Source organism: Rana temporaria, chromosome 2 (assembly GCF_905171775.1).
Source record: "Rana temporaria chromosome 2, aRanTem1.1, whole genome shotgun sequence".
Classification (NCBI taxonomy): Eukaryota; Metazoa; Chordata; class Amphibia; order Anura; family Ranidae; genus Rana; species Rana temporaria.
In genome coordinates this window covers 221,582,954-221,607,527 of record NC_053490.1, presented here as the reverse complement: position 1 = coordinate 221,607,527, position 24,574 = coordinate 221,582,954, and the positions used below count along the sequence as shown (strand labels likewise).

At 40.4% G+C, this 24,574-nt stretch overlaps 1 protein-coding gene across 1 annotated transcript in view; it reads right to left on the bottom strand.

Annotated features, from left to right (window-relative positions):
- Positions 1-24,574, bottom strand: part of SH3RF3 (SH3 domain containing ring finger 3) — a 537,384-nt gene that overhangs the window by 58,739 nt on the left and 454,071 nt on the right. Inside the window, exon 7 of the mRNA XM_040336482.1 lies at positions 4,962-5,197. Within this exon, the coding sequence (XP_040192416.1) occupies positions 4,962-5,197 (236 nt within the window). The remainder of the gene's footprint in view (positions 1-4,961; positions 5,198-24,574) is intronic.

Genomic DNA, 24,574 nt, shown 5'->3' with positions numbered 1-24,574 from the left:
AGGTGAGGGTCCTCTGGGGAAAAGGCCGCATGAGGTGAGGACCAAGCCCGAAAGCCTCGTCCGCTAGGAACACAAACGGAAGTCCTTCCACATTCTCTTCATCTGGTGGCAATGCCAGACCACCAGCTTGGAGACGATCATAGAAATCAGTCCGTGCGAACACTCCCCCATCAGACATCCGGCCGTTCTTCCCCACGTCCACATATAGAAACTCATACTGTGCCGACACCACCGCCATCAACACAATACTATGATAACCCTTGTAGTTATAATAGTAGGACCCCGAGTGGGGTGGGGGCACAATGCGGACGTGTTTCCCATCTATTGCTCCACCGCAGTTTGGAAAATCCCACCGCTGGGCAAATTGGGAAGCCACAGACTGCCATTCCTGTGGTGTGGAGGGTAGCTGTGGGGACAAACAAAAAAATAGATTTACTACTTTGTAACAAAAACATCCTACAAGCATCCTTGTGACAGTTCACAGTATTAAAATTGCATTACAAAAATGTGCATGGAGAATTTGGGAAATGAAATATATAGGGCCACTTCATTAAGAGACTCCACAGCCCTCTGATGGGGACAATAAAAGTTTGAAGGGGGGGGGGACACAAAAACCAAAAAGTCCTGTTTTTAAAAATGACAAGGTGGGTTTGTCCCTAGGATAGCATGCTGGACAGGTTAATATTGGGTAAGGGACAAATATGCAGGTAGGTCAAGAATAAAACATGTAAAGCTTATATCAACATGCATAGGGAGAAAAGGGAACGTTAGTTAAACACACAGCATATCTGGGAAATGAAAAATAAAGTTAGTTAGCAACATTCTTACAGCCAGGAAACTTACCTTAATATACTCCTCATGGATAACTTTGATGATGGCAGCACACGTGTCCGGTATGATGACCCCAAGCGCCTGCGGAGAGATGCCTGTTGAGAACTTGAGGTCCTGCAGGCTCCTCCCAGTCGCCAGGTACCGCAACGTGGCAATAAGCCTCTGCTCGGCCGTGATGGCTTGGCGCATCACAGTGTCCTGCCTCGTGATATAGGGGGACAGAAGTTCCAGCAGACTGTTGAATACGGGGTCCGTCATGCGGAGAAAATTCCTAAAGTCATTAGGATTATTCTCCTGGAGTTCCCTAAGCAGAGGCATATGTGAGAATTGGTCACGCTGGCGCAACCAATTCTTGGTCCAGAAACGCCTCCGCCCCCTGTTTCTGGCCAAAGTACTGGACAAATGAACATATCCAGCAGCCATCCCATAAACAGCACCAACTCGCGAAAATTGACGCTGCTGCTCCATCATGGCTTCAAACCGGCCGGCTGGTCAGTCAAGAACACACTGAAACAGAAAGCACTCGCAAATCCAGCACTACCTGCGACAAACGCGTGACAAACAGATACGAGCGCACAGGATGCAACTGCTAAAGCAGAAACAACCTGCTAGCCTATAGCCGAATGACAACTACGTTACCGCAAGCACACGCACTGAACCCGTGAATACACGCTGTCAAAGCCTGGAGACCGAGAAGCGCGAATCAGCTCTAACCAAACCTTCACTAACACGAGCAAACCCGTAACTAGCAAAAGAGGAACAGAGGGCGGCGCCATTAAGTTTGATCTTCCCCTTTATAGTGACGTCGTACGTAGTTTACGTGCACGCGTTCCGGTACGACGGTAATTTGGTCCGCTGGTGTGTACACGCCAGCGGAACCAAACACAAATCAGCCTTGTACGCCGGAAACTGTCGGGCAGACAGTTTCCAGCGCACAGATCCGGTCGTGAGTACAAGGCCTTAGTGTTTAATTTGGGATAAGCCAACCCCTTTGTTCATTTAAATCAAAATATATGTGCAAACATTGAGATGCTATTTGCAATGTTTTTTTGCTGTTCATTGGTCCCCTTACATCATCCTGGTGTATTCACCATTCACTTATATCATTATTTATTTGTTGTATACATTAGATATTTTTTAAATTAGAATAACTAGATTTCCATCCACTGTACAAAGCAAAACTGAATTCCTTCCAGGTATGGTGTTATTATAAATAACTCCTAAACCTGGAGCTGGCCATGCAATTCTGAGACATTTGATAATGATGAACGTGAACAACATGATTACTGAACCTCTGGCATTATTTACACGATACAAGAGGCTGGCATGCTGTAGTTGGTTCTTTGAAGAAAAATCCTGGCTGCAGATCAAGTAAAATCATAGCTGTACAAGTTCCTCTTGGAAAATGTTGAAAAAAAATCTGGTCTCTATATCAGTGTCTAACCTATATACTTGGTTTGACAAGGTTTCATCTCAAGCCATTTTAAACCTAGGAAGAGCTTAGAAGGAGAGAAAGACTGACTGCCTTCTCAGTTAATTTATAAAGTGGAACTCTGTTTGAATTAAAAAAAAGTCTCTTTTACGTCATTTATATAAAGTATCACGATTTTAGCGAATGTTGTTGCTGATTCTTACCTGTGATGCTCTGTACATACAAACTTCAAATTAGTGACAAGACAGAGGTTGTACTTATGATTAACTAACTAATAATTGCATAACAAGTTATATAAGTATAGTAACAGGAGAAAATGAAACACAGAATTGCCTAATGTTTAAAATACAAATACAACATTTTGGACTTTTCGTTTGTTTAAATGTTACAGCCTGGAACTAAAATTGATTTAATTTGGATGTTTACTTGTTTTTTACAATATACTTAGCAAATAAACCTGGAATTATTTTTATTGCAATCACACAAAAAAAGGGAAAAAAAATACAGCTTTGGGTTATGCCTACCAGTTCTACATATAAAGATCTGGCAATATTTACCACTCTTCTTGGCAATACTGCCTTAGCTCTGATTGGGAATTGCTGGTGAAAAGCAACTTTTAAAGTCTTCTATACTTGCTCAGGTGAAATAGATTTCTTAATTTTGAAACCACTCCAGCGTAAGTGTACCTCTTAGGCCTTGTACACATGGGCAAACATGTCCGCTGAAAACGGTCTGCCGTACCGTTTTCAGCGGACATGCCCGCCCGGAGATTTCTGTATGATGGCTGTACACACCATCATACAGAAATGAGAGACAATCCGCGCGGACAGACAGCGCGGTGACGTGTTCGCGCCATCGCCGCGACGATGACGCGGCGACGTGCGCGACACTGAAAGGTCAATGCTTCCACGCATGCGTCGAAGTCATTCGACGCATGCGAGGGATGGCGGCCGCTCGGTCATGTACGGTAAGTCTGTACAGACGACCAAACATGTCCGACGGACAGGATTCCAGCGGGCATGTTTGTAAGCAAGTTTAGAAACATTTGTCCGCTCGAAAACGGTCTGGCGGGCAAATGTACGTTGGAATCCTGTCCGATCGGCCGTACACACGACCGAACATGTCTGCTGAAACTGGTCCGCGGAGCAGTTTCAGCAGACATGTTCGGTCATGTGTACGGGGCCTAATGGTCTTTAACCCTAAAGAAAGATCCATTTCTGTCTAGGTCTCAGGTCTCTTTCAGATTGAAAAATTTGTCCGCTCGAAGCCCTGTACAGCCCTGTATTTTACTCCATCTAACTCACCCTGAATCCTTTCATGTTCCCCAGTCCCTGCTGAAAAAGTATACCCACACTGCAATATGGAACTCCATATGCATTATTATGGAGATGGCATTTCTAGGGAAATTAGCATTGTTGGCCTTCCAACACACGTCATTTAAGCTTACACATTTGACTAAGGCTAGAAGTTTACTTTTTAGCCTCATCTGGATGGATAACCTGTTTTAATTTGGCAAACTCCAAGTGGTATTTGCTATGAAACTTTTTCCACAATGGTTTTCATCTTGTCACTATTTTGTAATGAGAATTTAGGTTATAGTTGTCCTATGCATGGTTTCTCTCAGCAAAACAATGAAACTTTGAAGGTTTATTGGCGATACAAGAGTTTTGCAAAGTTTAGGGTATTTTTCAAAATAATATATGATTGGAACTTTTCTAGAATTGGTAATTATAAATGTTTTCTAACAAACCTTGGGACCTTCCAGAGAAAAGAGTATTCATTTTCACACAGAGTGATACCATTTAACTAACTATATGAAGTCTCTTGGCATTGAAAGATCATTTATATAGGTTTCACGACAAAAGGGGTGATGTTTGCAATTGTGGCTTTTCAAGATACTTGCAAAATTATAAACATAGCTTTTTTTCTGCATTATTATTGCCTCTTTTGCCTCTTTTGTGTGGATCAGTGATATAAAATATAAATGACATTTAATTAAAGGTTGTAACACTATAAAGTATATTTAAAAAAATCCTCTTATGTGTTTAACAGTGGTTGTAAATCCAGTGAAATAACTGGACTACATAAGTTGTACCTGTCTACTCAATTGCCTAAATTCACAGTGTACTGATAGACATAAGTCATACACAGATCGTGATTACAGCAACAACCCAAGGCTGTAATCACGATCTGTTTATGACTTATGTCTATCAGAACACTGGGAATTGCGGCAATTGAGAAGCTGTATTATTTTTTGAATCATGCTTTTCCATGATTGTTTTTAAATATTTACTTTCTTATTTTTCACAATACAAATTTATACTTTTTTATATCATTTTTGTACTCCTTTACGGTATCCTGTCTTGGCTTCATGCCCGCACCATTCCTTGGGGTTTCTTTTCCTTTTCCGGAGGTGTACTGATACACAATCCTACATAAACACTGCTGAGGTACCTGAATGAACTGTCTGAATTCATAAGAAGTCACTTATGGGACTTATTCACCTGAACTTACTTCATAAAGTTTTTTTTTTTTTGCACATTGCGTGTTTGCTGTATTATTTATGTTATGTAATTTAATAGTGATTATGCACTGTTAGTTCTATGTTGATATGATTTATTGGCCTTTAAAAAGCCTTGATTTTACCTTGCTTTTATTATATAACAATATTTTGTGACCAGTAATACAGTGCACTTACCCATGTGCATAGCGATTCGTGAATGGTTGGCAGATTGCTGGGCAGACATCTTAGAGGAGCTATTATGAGAGGATGTTGGAGACTGATGAGGTACAGTAATAGGGAGCATTGGCCTGACAACATTTGTGCAGTTTGTTAGTCCAGGAGAGGATGAATGTGAAGAGTGTGGAGAACTTCTGCTTGCTATCGGGACTCCCATAGCGCAATTTCTTGCCTGGAGAAGTCCAGCAGGCATCCTGTACCGGGAAGACAAATAAATATGCGCTTTAAGAAATAAAATAGCCAAAAATATGAACTCACAAAAAAGCAGGAGTTTTACTTAGGTACCTTATTTCTCTGTAAAGACTGCACTGAGAATGTATAGAAAAGTGGAAGTACCATCTCAGCTAGCCAATCAAGTTGACAGAAATGGAAGTTCGGTCATCAGATACAATTTTTTTGACCAAGGGGCTCAATATCTGAGTGCAGTTATCGCTGTCCACTTTCTGATATACACCACTGTGCTAAACACCTTCCTAATTGATTACTGTAATACAGTCAAGCTGCATATACAGTAAAAAAAGGAAATGGGTTGGCTATACATACAGTCACTTGCAAATTATCACAAATTCCCAATTTGACCATCAAATTCCTTATTACAGACACACAACTGGATAGCTTTTTTGCATAATAAATGTATAGGTCATGTGTGAGCTGGTTGGGATACTATTGAAAAACATGAAATAAAACGAGTATAAGTATTACAAGATTTACTATTCTATATATCCATAGCCAGTAGATTTTTTCTCTGATATACCTGATTATAAACAATTACATTACCCAGCTGTGGTAATAAAGAGAGGTTTTATGATTTGTTAAGGACTCTACTTTTTACAATATGATCCAGAAGAATTATGACGTAATGTTTTAAATGAAGACTTCCATTAAACACTGTTCCATGATAACACACAGGGCCTATGCTGTGCGGAGCTGTTAGTTTAATATATTTCCATCTTGTTCTTGTAGGCCCTCAATTATGCACCATCTCAAGAAGATATACTGTTAACATATTCATTTTGAGTTCTCCTTCATGCAAGCTTTATTTTGCAACATATTATTATATCCCCTGCCATACAGTATAAGCTGTTTTCCATAGCCTTAATCCTATTACATGTTTATATTTTCATTCATTTTTGATTGTACGTTACACCAAAGATAAGAGCTACAGGGAACCTTCTGGAGGAAATTGTTATTTTAGTAATTTAATGAAAATAAAGGATTTTAGTATTTGTTTGACAAACATTTAACCCAAAGCAGTCTGCATTCAATTTATATGGAAACACTGATGCGGAAATGTGTCTTTTATTTGTTTGACTCAGCTACTGGACTTCAAAGCAAATCTAATTGGTTTCTGTGCAAGATGACCTTTGCGTCTACCTCTAAAGTTATTGATTTACATACATCAATAGTTTTAAATGTATTTGCAAATATGATAGCAATAAAAGTGATATAATTTACTATCAAATTAATCCGATTTTTGAGCTCAAGTTGTATAGTCACATAAAGACACTAACCATATAGTTCAACCTTAAAAAGAACACAAATAGAAAACCTCCATATACACCAGGGCTCAAAATTTCAAGTCCTGAGCTACTAGCCAGGTCTCAAGGGTTACTCGCCACCAGTTGCCCCACCCAACCCTTACCCTGCCCCACCCCTAATCAAGCCATCATAAATTATTTCATGAAATTACACTTAAATGTTTTATGCAGAATTAAGTTACAAAAATAAATATTAACAACAACTTTATCGGTTCCCCTTAGCACAGCCTCACCAGTGCCCATCAATGCAGGCTCATCTGTGCCCATCAATGCAACATGACCTGTGCCCATCATTGCAGCGTTAAAATGAATAAATTGTATCACACCACAGAGTGGTACTGTGGATACAAAATGAATAAAAAAGTGCCACGTCCTATGAATTTAGAATACAAGTGAAAAAATGGGACTTGGACTTTTTAGGCACAGTAATATAAAAGTTTTATACAAAAATATATTTATTAATTAGACATATAAAAAATTCACAAACTCTCTAAAAACCACATTTGATAGAAGTATATATATCCAACAATACCACTGCTGTACAAAACCAAATATACTACAGGGAAACTTAGGAGATCCAGTGTCGTCATTCCATAAGGTAGAAAGAGTCCAGGAGTCTGGTTTGGTGACAGCAAAATGGTAGAAAGATGTTTAACAAAAGGAAAAGATGGCTCAACATGTTACGCGCTCAATCAACGCTTCTTCATGAGCATTTAGGTATTGGTGTATGATGTGGGGTATAGAGCAAACTATAATATAAAGTAAAACCAACAGCCAGATTATAGTACAGGAAGACATATCAAGGCGCTGTAAAGCAGGGATTATAATTGCTAGTGGTCCAGTAACAATGCTAGACACCAACAACTGCTGATAGCCAGGCTAATAAAAGATAAATAAGAATGGTACAAAGGGCAGAATGGGTCCCACATCCATATCAAATAATCAATATATTTAATATAGCCCATAATGCCCATAAATGGAACAACAAATAATTATATCCAATGCTGGTGGGTCCAGCATTGCAGCCTCACCGTGCCCCACATTGCAGCCTCACTGTGCCCCACATTGCAGCCTCACCGTACCCCCATTGCAGCCTCACCGTGCCCCATATTGCAGCCTCACTGTTCTCCCATTGCAGCCTCACTGTGTCCCAAATTGCAGCCTCACTGTGCCCCAAATTGCAGCATCACTGTGTCCCAAATATCAGTCTTACTGTGCCCCCATTGCAGCCTCACTTTGCCCCATTGCAGCCTCACAGTGCCCCTATTGCAGCCTTGCCAGGGTGGAGGAAGTGAAAGGGTGGCCGGATCATGACCAAAGTTAGAGGAGAGCTGCGGTAAAACACGCCATACCAGCTTACATTGAAACTGTCTCCACTCTGCTCACTGATCTCACACAGCCCCGCCTCCTCCTAACCCCACGCCTGTGATAGACAGAATGCATCCCAGCATTAGACCCGCATTCTGTGTATCACAGGCACAGAGTTAGGAGGAGGCGGGGCTGTGTGAGATCAGTAAGCAGAGCAGAGACAGTTTCAATGTAAGCTGTTACGGCGTGTTTTACCGCTCGGTGATCCCCCGGCTCTCATCTAACTCCATGCACTCTTCCACCGGGAGAACGGATCCTGATCAACCCCGCCCGCCGGAGATGTTTACCCCCCACTCGCAGGCAGCCCAGCTCCTCACCAGCCCTAATTTTCCACTCGCAAAATGCGAGTAGGCAGGAGGAAAATTTGAGGGCTGATATTCACTATCCTATACCCATACTTTATCCAGAGGAAGGCAAAAAACCCAAGTAAAGCTTAGTCAATTTTCCCTGTTAAAAAAAAAAAAAAGATTGGTCCAATTTGCTCTAGTGGGGTAAACAAATTAATTTCTGATACCCCAAGAGGCAATCAAGTTTTCCCTGAATCAGCTAACCCCTGTGTTACTACCTCTAAAAATTTGTATCCAGTTATATTTTGTGCATTTAGGAATACAATGCCTTGAAAAAGTATTCAAACCTCTTGAAATTTTCCACATTTTCAATGTTACAACCAAAATTGTAAATGGATTTTATTGGTATTTTATGTGATAGATCAACACAAAGTGGCACATAATTGTGAAGTGGAAGGAAAATTATAAATGGCTTTAATTTTTTTACAAATAAATATGTGAAAAGTGTGGTGTGAATTTGTATTCAATACTTTGTAGAACCACCTTTCGCTGCAATTACAGCTGCACTTTTTTTGGGTATGTCTCTTCCAGCTTTGCACATCTAGAAAGTGACATTTGTGGTAATTCTTCTTTGCAAAACAGCTCAAACTCTTTCAGATTGTATGGAGAGCGTCTGTGAACAGCAATTTTCAAGTCTTGCCACAGATTCTCAATTCAATTTAGGTCTGGACTTTGACTGGGCCATTCTAACACATGGATATGCTTTGACCTAAACCATTCCATTGTAGCTCTGGCTGTATGTTTATTGTCATTGTCCTGCTGGAATGTGAACCTCCACCCCAGTCTTTTGCAAACTCTAATGCCATGTACACACATGCAGGATTTCCAACGGGAAAAGTTCCCGTTGGAAATTCCGAGGGGAAAGCCGAGAACCTGCTCGGTCAGCCTTTCCCCCTACACACGGACGTTTTTCCCCAACAGGAAAACTGCGATTTAGCTTTGGTCGGGAATCCCGACCATGTGTATGCTCCAGCGCAAAAACCTCTGGGCAAAAGTATTTTTGCCAGATTTGTGGAGTGCATGACTAACAGTTGTCCTGTGAACAGATTCTCCCACCTGAGCTGTGGATCTCTGCCGCTCCTCCAGAGTTACCATGGGCCTCTTGGCTGCTTTTCTGATTAATGCTCTCCTTGCCTGGTCTTTCAGTTTAGGTGGACGGCCATGTCTTGGTAGACTTGCAATTGTGCCATACTCATTCCATTTTCAGATCATGGATTGAACAGTGCTCCGTGAGATGTTCAAAGCTTGGAATATGTTTTTATAACCTAACCCTGCTTTAAACTTCTCCACAACTTTATCACTGACCTGTCTGGTGTGTTCCTGGCCTCCATGATGCTGTTTGTTCACGAAGGTTCTCTAACAAACCGCGCTGTTTGGCGCATTGTAAGCAGCATACTTTGTGGCATTTGCGTAGTAATGGCTTTCTTCTGGCGACTCGACCATGCAGCCCATCTTTCTTCAAGTTCCTCCTTATTGTGCATCTTGAAACAGCCACACTACATGTTTTCAGAGAGTCCTGTATTTCACCTGAAGTTATTTGTGTGGTTTTCTTTGCATCTCGAACAATTATGCTGGCAGTTTTAGTTGGTCTACCTGGCCATGGTTTGGTTTCAATAGAACCCCTCATTTTCCACTTCTTGATTAGAGTCTGAACACTGCTGTTTGTCATTCTCAATTTCTTGGATATCTTTTTATATTCCTTTCTTGTTTCATACAGTTCAACTACCATTTCCCGCAGATCATTTGACAATTCTTTTGCTTTCCACATGGCTCAGAATCCATAAATGTCAGTGCAGCACTGGATGAAAGATGCAAGGGTATGTCAGGAGTCCAGAAACTCATTGACCTTTTAAACACACACACTAATTACAAGCAAACAGATCACAGGTGAGGGTGGTTACCTTTAGTAGCCATTCAAACCCCTTTGTGTCAACTTGTGTGCATGTTATCAGGCCAATATCAGGGTATGTAAACTTTTGATCAGGGTCATTTGGGTAGTTTCTGTTGTATGTTTTTTTCTTATTATTTATAGCTATTTTAAATTTGGATGTGAGACACATTTTTATTTTTAGCCTTTTAAACATATTGCCCATGGAAATATATTGTGCAGTTTGTTTTCTACCCATGATTTCTTTTAATTGAACAACAGTAATAGGGTCTGCATGGTTTGAGATTAACAGCTCCAGCACAGCATAATTTCTAGTTGGGACCTCTATGAACTGTACCATAAAATTGTCTTGTAACAGGTTTATAAATGTCCACTCCTTCACTGTTTGTGCAGTGCCAGTCAATTTTCAGGGTAAAATCCCCCAATATTATCACTGTCCCAGCCCTCCTTGCCCTTTCTATCTGTGCAAGGAGCTTAGTCTCCACCTTCTCATTAACACCGGGTGGCCTTTAACAAACTTCAATACATAACTTTGAAGTGTGAACACCGATACACAGTTCAACCCATAATGCTTCAGTCTCATCACACTCTCCATCAACAAGGTCCTCTTTCACACTCTTTGATATCAGGAATATTAATAGCCCACTCATGTGAAGAATGAAGCCAAGATTCAACAATACCAATGAAACCATAGTTTTCTTCATGCACCAAAGCTTTGAACTCTCATATTTTGCTTAGCAGACTTCTGGTATTGGTGAACAAACACTTTAATACATTGTCACAATTTGTACGTTTGTGTTCTAGAAAGTTTAGAAGGGGTTGGGTTGGTAACAGGGGAGGACTTTAGCTTTGAGGGTAAACACAACCAACTGAACCTTTCATAATAGGGACTGTTTTTGTGGGCTAAAGGAAGTATACCATGCAAAGTGTGCCATAATGCTGCATTAATTGGCGAGCATTAAGAACAGTGGCTGTTCCTAAAAGCCATGGCTTATTGTTACCCATCCATCAAAATCTGCTTCCTTTGTGGCCTTCAGCAGTCACATGATATTTTCTAGATACTGTGATTACAGGTCTCAACAAGGAACAAGTAACTAATAAACTGGGTCACTAACTGTAGGTCTAACTGAAATTAAAGTCTAAATGATGATGCATCTCAACCGAGGGCCACCAGCCCATGTATTTTACAGGTACTGGCCTGGGGTAAAAAAAAAAAAATCATAAAACTCCAGTCCTCCCCTTGCCAGAAAATCCAAACATCTGCATTTGTTCTCTAAGTCTTTTATACATAACATGTAAAAAAAATTGTTTTGTCCAGACTCAAAGGTATTAATGGTTTAAAAGCTAATGGTATATATATATATATATATATATATATATATATATATATATATATATATATATATACATACAATCATAAGACTTTTATTCATTGACTTTAAAATAAGTTCTGAATTAGGGTAGAACTAATAAAATAATGCTTTGTTTTACACAGCATATTGTTACAAAGAATAAACTGTTTGCATAAAATACCTCCAGCTATATATAAGACAAACTACATACTTCTAAACTTAGCAGAGGTACTGTATTTGGGATGCCCAACGTTTCAAGCAGTTTGTATGCAAATTAAGCAGTTTGCTCACAGTGGTAAGCTAGATGCACAGTATGAAAGTATATGTCATAATATCCTAATTAAAATAAAACCTGCATCCAAGTTTGATTTTATAAGCAAGTAAATATACAGTGTGTATATATATATATATATATATATATATATATATATATATATATACACACACATACATTGCTTAAAAATCTAAAGGAACACTTTGAAAACACATCAGATCTCAATGAGGAAAAATATCATGCTGGATAGCTATACTGATATGGACTGGGTAATGTTAGGAACAAAAGGATGCCACATTGTTTGATGGAAATGAAAATTATCAACCTACAGAGGTCTGAATTCAAAGACACCCCGAAAACCAAAGTTAAAAAAAAATGCAGCAGGCTAGTCCATTTTGCTCAAAATAGTACTCAGTAGTTTGCATGCACGACTGCATACTCTCGCCACATAAGGTGTTGTTGTGTACCAGGAGAAACCCAGGACCCAGTGCACCAGCATAGGGTCTGACATAGGGTCCAAGAATTTCATCCCGATAACTAACTGCAGTCAGGGTGCCATTGTCTAGCCTGTCTCTTCGTCCCTCTATGGATATGCCTCTCCAGACCATCACTGACCCACCACCAAACCGGCCATGCTGAACAATGTTACAGGCAGCATACTCCAGACCCTTTTACGTATGTCACATGTGCTCAGGCCATAATCTCATCTGTGAAATGTGCAGGGCGCCAGTGGCGGACCTGCTAATTCTGGTGCAAATGCCATTCCAGCTCCACTGTGACAGGCAGTAAGCACAGGGCCCACTAGAGGACATCAGGCCGCTCTCATGAAATCTGTTTCTGATTGAGGATTAAGGACCTTCTTCTTTGAGGCTCCTCTATTCTTTTTTATACTCTATAGTTACTGCTGGATTTTGCTAATCCCCTTGTGGAAGCTGCCATTTGTGGATGGACATTTTATGGTTACACAACTATCATATTGCTATAATCATTTTATATGGACTATAAACTAAAGGACTTATGAATAAATGGTTGTGGAACGAATCATCGGAGATCTGAGAAATTTGTGAAAAACAGCCGTGAAAGTTAGGAAGAGCTGGCTTTCAATAGATCAGAATCCAAAAGACATTGATGGACTACATGGACTAATAAGTCTTTTTTAATGTAATGTGATCGCATTTAGTGCTTTGCAAAAATCAGGGACTTTTACTGTGCCACATCCAAAACGTTATAGCAAATGCATAAAAACATGGACTTAACTGGCACAAGAGGAGGGAAGAATGGTATATTTAAAAACATAGGGCCAGATTCACAGAAAAAGTACGCCGAAGTATCTGCTGATACTCCGGCGTACTTTCAAATTTGCCGCGTCGTATCTTTATTTGGAATTCTCAAACAAAGATACAACGGCATTTGGCTAAGATCCGACAGGCGTACGGCTTCGTACGCCTTCGGATCTTAGGATGCAATACTTTGGAGCCCGCTGGGTGGAGTTTGCGTCGTTTTCCGCGTTGGGTATGCTTATTAACTGTTTACGGCGATCCACGAAGGTACGCATGTTCATCGCATTCTCTTACATCGTCGCTAGTTGGCTTTTCCCGTCGTAAAGTTGCGATTGCTATTTAGGTGGTGTAAAATTAGACAGCCCATGTTAAAGTATGGCCGTCGTTCCCGCGTCAAATTTTTTTTTTGTAAGACGTCCGGAAATAGGAAAGGACGTAACGCACGTCGCCGTTCAAAGAATTACATCGGTGCAACGTCATTTCGCGCAAAGCACGGCGGGAAATTTTAAAACGGAGCATGCGCAGTACGTTCGGCACGGGAACGCGCCTAATTTAAATGATACACGCCCCATTTGAATTAGGCGGGCTTGCGCCGGACAGCTTTACGCTACGCCGCCGCAAGTTTACAGGCAAGTGCTTTGTGAATCAAGCACTTGCGCTGAAAACTTGCGACGGTGTAACGTAAATGACATATGTTACGCCGCCGCATTTGTACCTGAATCTGGCCCATAGTTCATTACAATCAGTAAAAGCTTTTTACAATTTAGACAAATAGAATTGATCTTTAAGATACTAGGATAAGCTAGTACTATCTACTTTTTGTATCTACTATAAATCTTTTTAAGCCTTTGGCTCAAAAGTGAATGCCCCTCTTAGGGTGTGTAGCTTTGACTGCAAGACCCATGGTTACATGCATGCCTGTGTATTTGGCACTGCATGGGTCGGGATAAAAAAAAGAGTCCTCTGAAGGGAAATAAAGCTCTTTGGTGCATGCAAGATTTGTTACTGACTGAACACACCTCAGAAAAGCTTTTGTCAGTCTAAATGAGTTTGAAATTCTATGCATTAAGATGAAAAGCCTTCTGGGTGCAGCAGCCCCTTAGCCCCCCTAATACTTCCCTGAGCTCCATCTCTATCCAGTGATGGTTATGAGTGCCTAGGCGGTCCGGGACTCTCCCTCCTGATTGGATGAGACACAGCAGCGGTGCCATTGCCTCACGGCAAACATAGTTAGCCAATCAGGAAAGAGAGAGGAGGCAGGGCTGAACTGCAGCTCTGTGTCTGAATGGATACATGGAGCTGCAGCTCAGCTCGGGTACCCCCATAGCAAGCTGCTTGCTGTTGGGGCACTCAACAGAAGAGAGGGGCCAGGAGCTCCAGCCAGGGACCCGAGAAGGGGAGGATTCGGGCTGTTCTGTGCAAAACCACTGCACAGGACAGGTAAGTATAACATGTTTGTTATTTTAATAGAACAAAAAAGGAGAGTTTACAATCACTTTAAGACTCCAGTAAAACATTAGAAAAATAAAGGTTCTATTCAAAGAACATTGAAGAGCAAGAAATTACCACTTGTATAAAATTAGCCCTTCTATGCTACCTCTGAGACTCTATTTGTTCCCCATTATTATAAAATGCTTTTTGCTAGTCAACACTGACATCTGACAATTGTCACCACCATCTGACCAATGATCAAAAGACTGCATGACTTGCACCTTTTCTATTATAAATACCCATGCCAATCATCTTTTAAATTGGGATAGTTCCAGCATACATTTGGTGTCCTCTTTGATCTCCCATACTTGCTGTCTTCCAATTAGGTTTCCCTGACTAACTAAGGATGGGAAGCTGTATATGTTCCTCCATAGAAAATCCACAACATAACTGTACCATCTCCCTTTTTTTCATAAAGCACTGTGCAAACCGTTTGGAGCTAAATAAATCCTGTATAATAATACAAGTGCTGGCACAAAAAAAAAAAACATATATAAAATCTGTGCCTTAAAATTAAATGATCATGTTCACATACCACATACCATCTAGCAACCTAGAAAGGCAATACAAATGTCTGATGCAGGGATATCAATAAACATACACAGAACATGAACAAGCATTAAAAAGTTGCATACGGGTCCATACATTCATATAAATACCTCTCTTTGCCTCTCTAGTTAAATTCTAATGGTTTGTAAAGAAAACCTCTTATTTAGTTCTTGCATTTCTGCCCTTTTAGCTATTCACTGCCAGAAGTCTATTTGTGGGTGTTGCTATTGCTGAGCTCAGTCAGAGTACAGTCGCCACCACCTCAGTGTTCAGTGAGTGCACCTGTTGTTGGTAACATTGGCATTATTGACACTGACCATTTTCCTAGCTGTCCATAGCTGTGCTTGGGAAGACATTTTTTGTTCACTGGCAAACTATTAGTGTTGAGCAGAATATGCCATATTCGATTTCGCGATATATCTCGAATATATATTCGAATATTCGAGATATATTCGCTAAATTCGAATATTCGTGATATTTTATCGAAATTAAATGATTGCGATTTTTCGCTATTGCGAATGCGAAAATAATTGCGATTTTTTGATAACTGCGGTAGGAGCACTCTGATTGGCTCAGAATATTCGTGATATTTTATCGAAATATCGCAACATGCGAATGCGATATTTATTGCGCAATTTCGAGAAATGCTGGAGGAGCGCTCTGATTGGCTCAGAATATTCGTGATATTTTATCGAAATATCGCAACATGCGAATGCGATATTTACTGCGCAATTTCGACAAATGCTGTAGGAGCACTCTGATTGGCTCAGAATATTCGTGATATTTTACAATACAAAATAATTGCGAATATTCGGCAAAAGCGGAAGGAGCACTCTGATTGGCTCAGAATATTCTTGATATTTTACAATACAAAATAATTGCGAATATTCGGCAAATGCGGAAGGAGCACTCTGATTGGCTCAGAATATTCTTGATATTTTACAATACAAAATAATTGCGAATATTCGGCAAATGCAGAAGGAGCACTCTGATTGGCTCAGAATATTCTTGATATTTTACAATACAAAATAATTGCGAATATTCGGCAAATGCAGAAGGAGCACTCTGATTGGCTCAGAATATTCTTGATATTTTACAATAGAAAATAAAAAGTGTTTTGCATTGGTGGTGATTCTTTACTCTATCCATCTGTCACAGCCGTTTGTCAATCAAACACCTTGAAGATTGAACACGTTCATGCTGCATGCTTTGGACTTTTTTTCACATCACATATCAAAGACATTTTTATGAAAGATTATTTTTCTATTATTGGGACTATATTTCTTTATATATTTGTTTCACTGTGTATTTCACAAGTTATTTGCGCTTGCTTATTTTATAATTTGCCCACATGTCTTGTCACTAGACATATTTTTTATTCTTGTAGAGCGACTCCATTTTCTGTCTTGTATTAAATTATGTTGTATAACATTTTTGAGTTGCTGCTGTATTCTCCCCTTTTTTTAAGGTATGCGCAATTTTTTCCTTCTTACAAAAAATAATAATATCAAACATACAAATATTCATAACAGAAACATACACAAAGCCCCCCCCTTTTGCATCAGAGACAATCAGAGTTCTCCTACCACAGTTATCGAAAATTCGCAATAATTTTCGCATTCGCAATAGCGAAAAATCGCAATTTTTTTTTTTCAATTTGGCAACATAAAAGGATCGCCTCAGCTTAGCTACTCGGCCCAGGGTCTCTAATCATACCAGCAATGCTTTTAGACGTCGATAGGATGTGATCTGTTTTAAAAATCAAATTGAAAAAATGCGAATATTCGGAATTGCGAATATTCACCGCGAAATTCGAAATATAGCGAGATTTCTCGAATATGCTATATTCGAGTCGAATATTCGCAATACGAATATTCGTGAGCAACACTACAAACTATCTCATACACCTCCTCCCACTGCAATCCTAGTGACGGCATGTGCCTTGGGCAAGTGTCTGGTGCCAGAGACAAGCACTGTCAATATATGCTCATTACATATTTGTCACCTTGTTAGCTGCGTTGTCCAACAGTAGTGGGGGGAGATGACCTAAAAGGATAGAACAAAGTTCTACATGACACAACACCAGAAATCTCAAAAGAAATAGCCATGCTCTTAAGTGACTGTGGTGTAAAAGCAAATCCCTGCAGGACTTCCCCTTACAAATCTGCCCTCATAAAATACAAATCTGGTCTCCATTCTGCCAAACAAACCTACTATTCATTCTTATTAATACTGTGTCATCTAGTTCTTGTCAGCTCTTCTCTACTTTTAACTCTGTTTTGTGCCCCACCCTCTCTACCTGCTAACTCACTCACTGCCCAAGAGATTACCAATCACTTCAAAAACAAGATTGAACAATATGCAACAAGATTGATGCATATTGCAAGGACACTTTCATGGTACAGATATCTTCTCCAATTAACATACCCTGTCTAACAGCACATTCATCAATTTCCTATTTTGAACCAGCTACTACTGAATAGGTTACCAAACCTTTTTTAGATGCCCGTCTAACCAATTGGATCCCGTTCCCTTTCAACTACTACGGTCACCCTTTTCTTCTATCCTATACTCTTACTCACATCTTCAATCTTTCCCTATCTACTGGCATATTTCCCTCCCTTCTAAAGCATGCATAGATTACCCCCATACTTAAAAACCCCTCAATAAACCCCACTAACCTGAACAATTTAAGACTTATCTCCTTGCTCCCATTCAGCTCTTTTAGAACGCTTAGTCTGCAACCATTTGAGCTTCAACCTCACTGAAAACCAACCATCTTGACCCCTTACAGTCTAGCTTTTGCTTCCAAGACTCTAGAGAAACTGTCCTACTAAAACACATTAACAATTTATTAACTGCTAAAAATAACAGCCCCTACTCCATACTCTTACTACTAGACCTCTCTGCGGCCTTTGATACTGTAGACTACCCGCTCCTTCTCAACAAACTCCACTCCATTGGCCTCCATGATTCTGTTATTTACTTGCTCTCCTCCTATCGGTGTTACCTATAACTCTGTCTCTTCCTCTCCACTTCCACTTTCTGTAGGGATACCCCAAGACTGTTTTGGACCCCTTCACTTCTCTATTTGCACCTCCTTTCTTGGTCACTGGATAACCTCCCACGGCTTGCAATATCATCTCTACGCTGATGACACCCAAATCTATCTCTTTACTCTCCACCTCATCCCTTTGTTGTCAAAAGCTTGTAGACTTCACCTCCGTAACATCTCTAAAATGTACCCATTTTTAACAGATGAAATCACCAAGCTACTCACTCATTCACTCTCTTGTTACCTCTTGCCTTGACTATTGCAACTCCCTTCTCATAGGCCTATCTCTACATACGACATCCCTTCTTCAGTCTTTCATGAATGCTGCTGCCAGACTCATCTACCTTACCAACCACTCAGTGTCGACCACTACTCTCTGCCAATCCCGGGTTCCATAGAAAATGTAATTCAAAATACTAACAGCAGCATACAAAGCCATCCACAAGTCTGCCCCAAGGTACATCACCAACCTTGTCTCCAAATATCACCTAAACAATCCTATACGTTCATTCCATGACCTCCTTCTATCAAGCTCTCTTGTCTCCAGGATTTCTTCAGAGCCTCTCCTATTCTCTGGAACACTCTACCTCAATCTGTCCTGCTATCTCCTACTCTGGCTGCCTTTAGGTAATCCCTAAAAACTCCTCTCGCCAGGGAAGCTGATTAAGCCTCCAATTAAGAACAGAAATTTTAACTCTTCTATCAAGATCATCCCCCACAGTTATGACATTTTGTACCACTTGTCCTACCCTACTAAATCATGAGCAGAGCCCTCTTAACCGTCTTGTATTCTATTGTATTTTGACTGTACTGTCTCCCTTTAGATTGTAAAGCTTTGCGCAAACTGTTAGTGCTATATAAATCCTGAATAATAATAATACGTTTTTTTTACTTTTTTCACCTTGGGTACCAGAGTAACTGAGAAAAAGTTGCACGAGTAGGACTTTAATGATTGCTGTCCAGAACACAGCATGTAATCATATTTCCATGCAGTCACTGTAGAACATGGTGTGATATTTAGGGTCATGTGACAGCAACAGCTCATACACGGAAATGTAATTCTGCACTCAATGCCAGGCAGCAAACAATGAAGGATTACCCCTTCCTGTATATGTTGCATAGGAGTTTGCAGTCATTTAGATCATGTAGAAAGATGGAGCACCTTTTTTGCCAAAATAGGGGACTCATTAAGTCCTCTTTGTGGGAAGTAAAACTATAGCAACTGATGAAAGCAGTGCATTGTTTTAACTTTAAAACACACACACACGGAATGTACTACAGTAAGTTTTAGATTACTAAAAACATTAATATATGTGATATTCAAGCCTGTAATATTGAAACTGTACTTGAGATGTAAAATTGCAGCAATTGTACATAATAACAGTGCTAGAGATAAACTGGCCCCTTGGAATTAATTTTGTTTGCCATGTTTTTACTAGTACAAACTGTGAAAAAATGCATATAATAATATAAATCCCACAGGACAATCTGTTTCTATAGTAACGCAATGCCATTACAAACACATAAACTAGATGAGACAGTTCTGAAATACTAAACAAGCAAATAAAGATAATCCACTGGCATTTGCAGGTTGATACTGCCAAAATGTGATGAAAGTGAAAGAATATAAACTGCAAACCTTTCTCATAAAAAAAGTGTTAAGCATTTTGAAAACTATAAATTCTTCTTTACCTAAAGAGAAATGGTCCCATTGATACTAAAATAAAGATAATGATAGTATGAAGCGTTTACTGCCAAGGAAAACAAAACAAGTACATAAGCATAAAAAAAGATGTGTATATATACAAAAATCATATCAAATCATCACATTTTCATATATCATGAAACTATGACCTCTGATGGGAACCCATCTGTGTAAGAAAATAGAAGTTTGTTCAACCCTTGCAGCCATACAGCATGTCAATGTTCCTGCAAAAGGAGATAACTGGGCTTGTTTAACAATGTAATGTAGCAAGCTATAATAATGTGTAACATGCAGTAAGTCACATCAAACATTTCAATTTTAATTCACTGTAGTCCGTGAACGTTAATGTAAGGGATACCAAGTGCAGGCATCCAATGACAGCAAAGAGGATGGGCACTGATGGTGCTGCACTGACGGGCACTAATAAGGCAGAACTGATGGGCACCGATGAGGTGGCACTGATGTGGTGGCATTGATGGGCACTAATATGCGGCACTGATGGGCGGCACGGTATGTGGCAACAACATGTATGAAAAAAGCATCTGTGGAGTTCTCATATTTTCTGAATCACAAAATAGCTAGATGAAGTTATATCTGATTGTTGTTTTCACACTAAACACGATCTACACTGGTGCTTAGCCTAGGGGATGCAAAGGATTATTCAAAGCAATGTCTTCTGTCAGTCCTTAACAGTGGCGACCAGTGGTAATTTTTTTGGGGGGGAAGGGAGGCAGCAAACAGTAACACAACCCCCGTCAGTCGGTCGGTCGGCTGTGTCCGGAGCACTTACCCCAGTGCTTTTCCTGGGCTTCACCGGCCGCTTCCCCTGCTATCCGCAGCATCATGGCGGTGGCTCTCTGCCTTCCCCTGCTCTCTGCGGCTTTTGTTTCCTTCCTCCTCCTCAGCGGCCAATCAGGATGCTTCTCTTTTCAGCCAATCGGGAAATGGATCTCATACCTGCTTCTTGATTGACCAAGAGGAATATTGGTGTTTCAGTAGCGAATATTCATTTGCTCTTGTAACACACCTGGGTGGGCTTGTAGCGCAATGCTCTATGCTCATAGCCCACCCTATTTTGAAGCGTATTTGCTCCTCTGGTTCTAATCAGGTGCTTCAAAAAAACACCATCCCATTGGAATCCATGGATTCATTGGAATTCATGCATCCAACGTCCTGAAAGGGGCTGGATGCATAAATAGATGGGGTGGCCATGGATAGGGGGGCAGCGCCCGGGCTCCCCTAATGGACAGGCTGCCCATGGTCCTTAATACATTCATACTGTATGTCCACATTAAAAAATAAGCTGTAGCACACAAAATTTCTTTAACTGATAAAAATATTTTCCTGTAGTTAACTTAGATCATTACAATGTAATTTTAACGATAAGTGATATAGGCCACAGTTTGTTAACCACTTCCGGACCAGCTCACGCCGATATACGTCGGTACTTTGGAAAGGGATATCTTTGTTATGGCAGCAGCTAGTTGCCATAACCCCGGTATCCTTTTCTTCAGTGAGCAGTCCGGTTTCCGATAACAGTGGCCTCCGGCGCTTACCGAAGCTGGTCAGTAGCAGCGGAGGAGATCAGGTCTGTTCTCCTGCTTGGTATGGAGACGAGTGAGGAGAAGATGGCCCCCACCTGTCTCCATATCATTGCGGGGGGGAAGCGGCGTCAAAACGTCACTTTCGTCACCCAGAGCTCTTAAAGGGCCTTTTTTTTTTTCAAATTACATTTTTATTTTTTTTTTTATTATTTTTATTGCACTTTAGTGTAAATATGAGATCTGATGTCTTTTTGACCCCAGATATAATATTTAAGAGGTCTTGTCATGCTTTTTTCTCTTACAAGGGATGTTTACATTCCTTGTAATAGGAATAAAAGTAAACACGAAAAAAAAAGAGTGTAAAAATAAAAAAAAGGTAAAATAATTAAGAAAAAAAATGTTTTTTTATTAAACTAAGCGAATACATATGTGAGCAGCGCCCATATATCAAACCAAACATGTGAGGTATTGCTGAGATCAGTAGAGCGAGAGCAACAATTGTAGCCCTAGACCTCCTCTGTAATTCAAAACATGTAACCTGTAGATTTTTAAGGGTAAAAGTTTGTCGCCATTCCACGAGCGGGCGCAATTTTGAAGCGTGACATCTTGATTATCAATTTACTTGGTGTAACATTATCTTTCACAATATAAAAAAAACTGGGCTAACTTTACTGTTGTCTTATTTTTTAATTAAAAAACTGGGTATTTTTTCCCAGTGCGCTTGTCAAACCACTGCAAATACGGTGTGACAGAAAGTATTGCAACGACCACCATTTTATTCTCTAGGGTCTTAGCATTTTTTTATAATGTTTGGGGGTTCTATGTCATTTTCTAGCAAAAAAATGCTGACTTGTAAACAACAAACCTCAGAAAGAGGTTCGGTCCTTAAGTGGTTAAACTATGAGCTGGGACTCACATTGGGTCACGGTTCTGTTTGTGATGGATTGCCAAATAATTGTGTTAAATCTTCCTGGATTCGACTTAGAGCCAGGTAAGATACGGCGGCGTAGCGTATCTCTTGTAATAGGAATAAAAGTAAACATGAAAAAAAAAAGTGTAAAAATAAAAAAAAGGTAAAATAATGACGATTTTTTTTTTTTTTTATTAAACTAAGCGAATACATATGTGAGCAGCGCCCATATATAAAACCAAACATGTGAGGTATTGCTGAGATCAGTAGAGCGAGAGCAATAATTCTAGCCCTAGACCTCCTCTGTAATTCAAAACATGTAACCTGTAGATTTTTAAGGGTAAAAGTTTGTCGCCATTCCACGAGCAGGCGCAATTTTGAAGCGTGACATCTTGGGTATCAATTTACTTGGTGTAACATTATCTTTCACAATATAAAAAAAACTGGGCTAACTTTACTGTTGTCTTATTTTTTAATTAAAAAAAAGTGTATTTTTTCCCAGTGCGCTTGTCAAACCACTGCAAATACGGTGTGACAGAAAGTATTGCAAAGACCACCATTTTATTCTCTAGGGTGTTAGAATTTTTTTATAATGTTTGGGGGTTCTAAGTCATTTTCTAGCAAAAAAATGCAAATCCCAGAAAGAGGTTCGGTCCTTAAGTGGTTAAACTATGAGCTGGGACTCACATTGGGTCACAGTTCTGTTTGTGATGGATCGCCAAATAATTGTGTTAAATCTTCCTGGATTCGACTTAGAGCCAGGTCTGATACGCTGCGCCTGGGCATTTCTATGTGAATCTGGCCCATAGTTTGCATAAAAGGGGGAATAACGAGTAGAAGAACTAGTTGAATTATTGTAAGAAAATTCAGCGAGAGGGAGAGGGTAGACCAGTTATCCTGAAGATGGGTACAATAACATCTGAGATATTGTTCAAGACATTGGTTTACTCGTTCTGTCTGTCCATTTGTTTGAGGATGATATCCACTGGAGTATCTATGGTCTATTTGAAGAATATGACACAGGGCCTTCCAGAACCTCTGTCAGAAACTAGACGTGAAGGAACACCATGTAGTTTAACCACTTCCATACAGGGCACTTATACACCTTCCCGCCCAGACCAATTTTTAGCTTTCAGCGCTGTTGCACTTTGAATAACAATTGCGCGGTCCTGCTACACTGTACCCAAACTAAATTATTTTTTTCATTTTGTACCCACAAATAGAGCTTTCTTTTGTTGGTATTTGATCACCTCTGGGATATTTATTTCCTGCAAAAAAAATTAAAAAATGACCGAAAATTAAAAAAAAAAAATTGTTTTTTGTTTCTGTTATAAAACATTGTAAATAAGTACGTTTTCTCCTTCACTGATGGGCACTGGTGGTGCTGCACTGACGGGCACTAATAAGGCAGAACTGATGGGCACCGATGAGGTGGCACTGATGTGGTGGCATTGATGGGCACTAATATGCGGCACTGATGGGCGGCACGGATGGGCACTGATAGGCAGCATGGATGGGCATGGATAGGCGGCACGGATGGGCACGGATAGGTGGCACAGATGGGCACAGATAGGCGGCAGGGATAGGCGGCACGGATGGGCACAGATAGGTGGCATGGATGGGCACTGGTAGGCGGCATGGATGGGCACTGATAGGCGGCATGGATGGGCATTGATAGGTGGCACGGATGGGCATAGATGGGCACTATCGTATGTGTTGTACTAAAGGATGCAAATCAGTGCCAAACATTGCCTGCCAATCAGTGATGCCCATTGTGGGCACTGATTGGCATCCATTGTGGCACTGATTGGCATCCAAGTTTTGTGTCATTGTCATCCCTGGTGGTCTAGGGTGGCATACCTGTGTTTTTTTTTGCATCCCTGGTGGTCCAGTGGGCATCCTCGGGGGGGCTGTGCTGATAATAGATCAGCACAAACCCCCCCTGTCACAGGAGCAGCGTCTGACAGACGCGAGTGAGGAAAAGCCGATTACCGGCTTTTCCTGTTTACATCGTGATCAGCCATGATTGGACACGGCTGATCACGTGGTAAAGAGTCTCCGTGAGAGACTCTTTACCTTGATCCGTGTTACGGGGTGTCAGACTGACACCCTGCAACAACGATCGCCGCGATGTGTGCCCCCGGGGGTGCGCAGCGGCTCAATATCCTGAGGATGTCATATGACGTCCACTCAGGATATTACAACCACTTTGCCAACGTCAATTTGTCATTGGCGGGCGGCAAGTGGTTAATAACATGATCCAGTAAGGT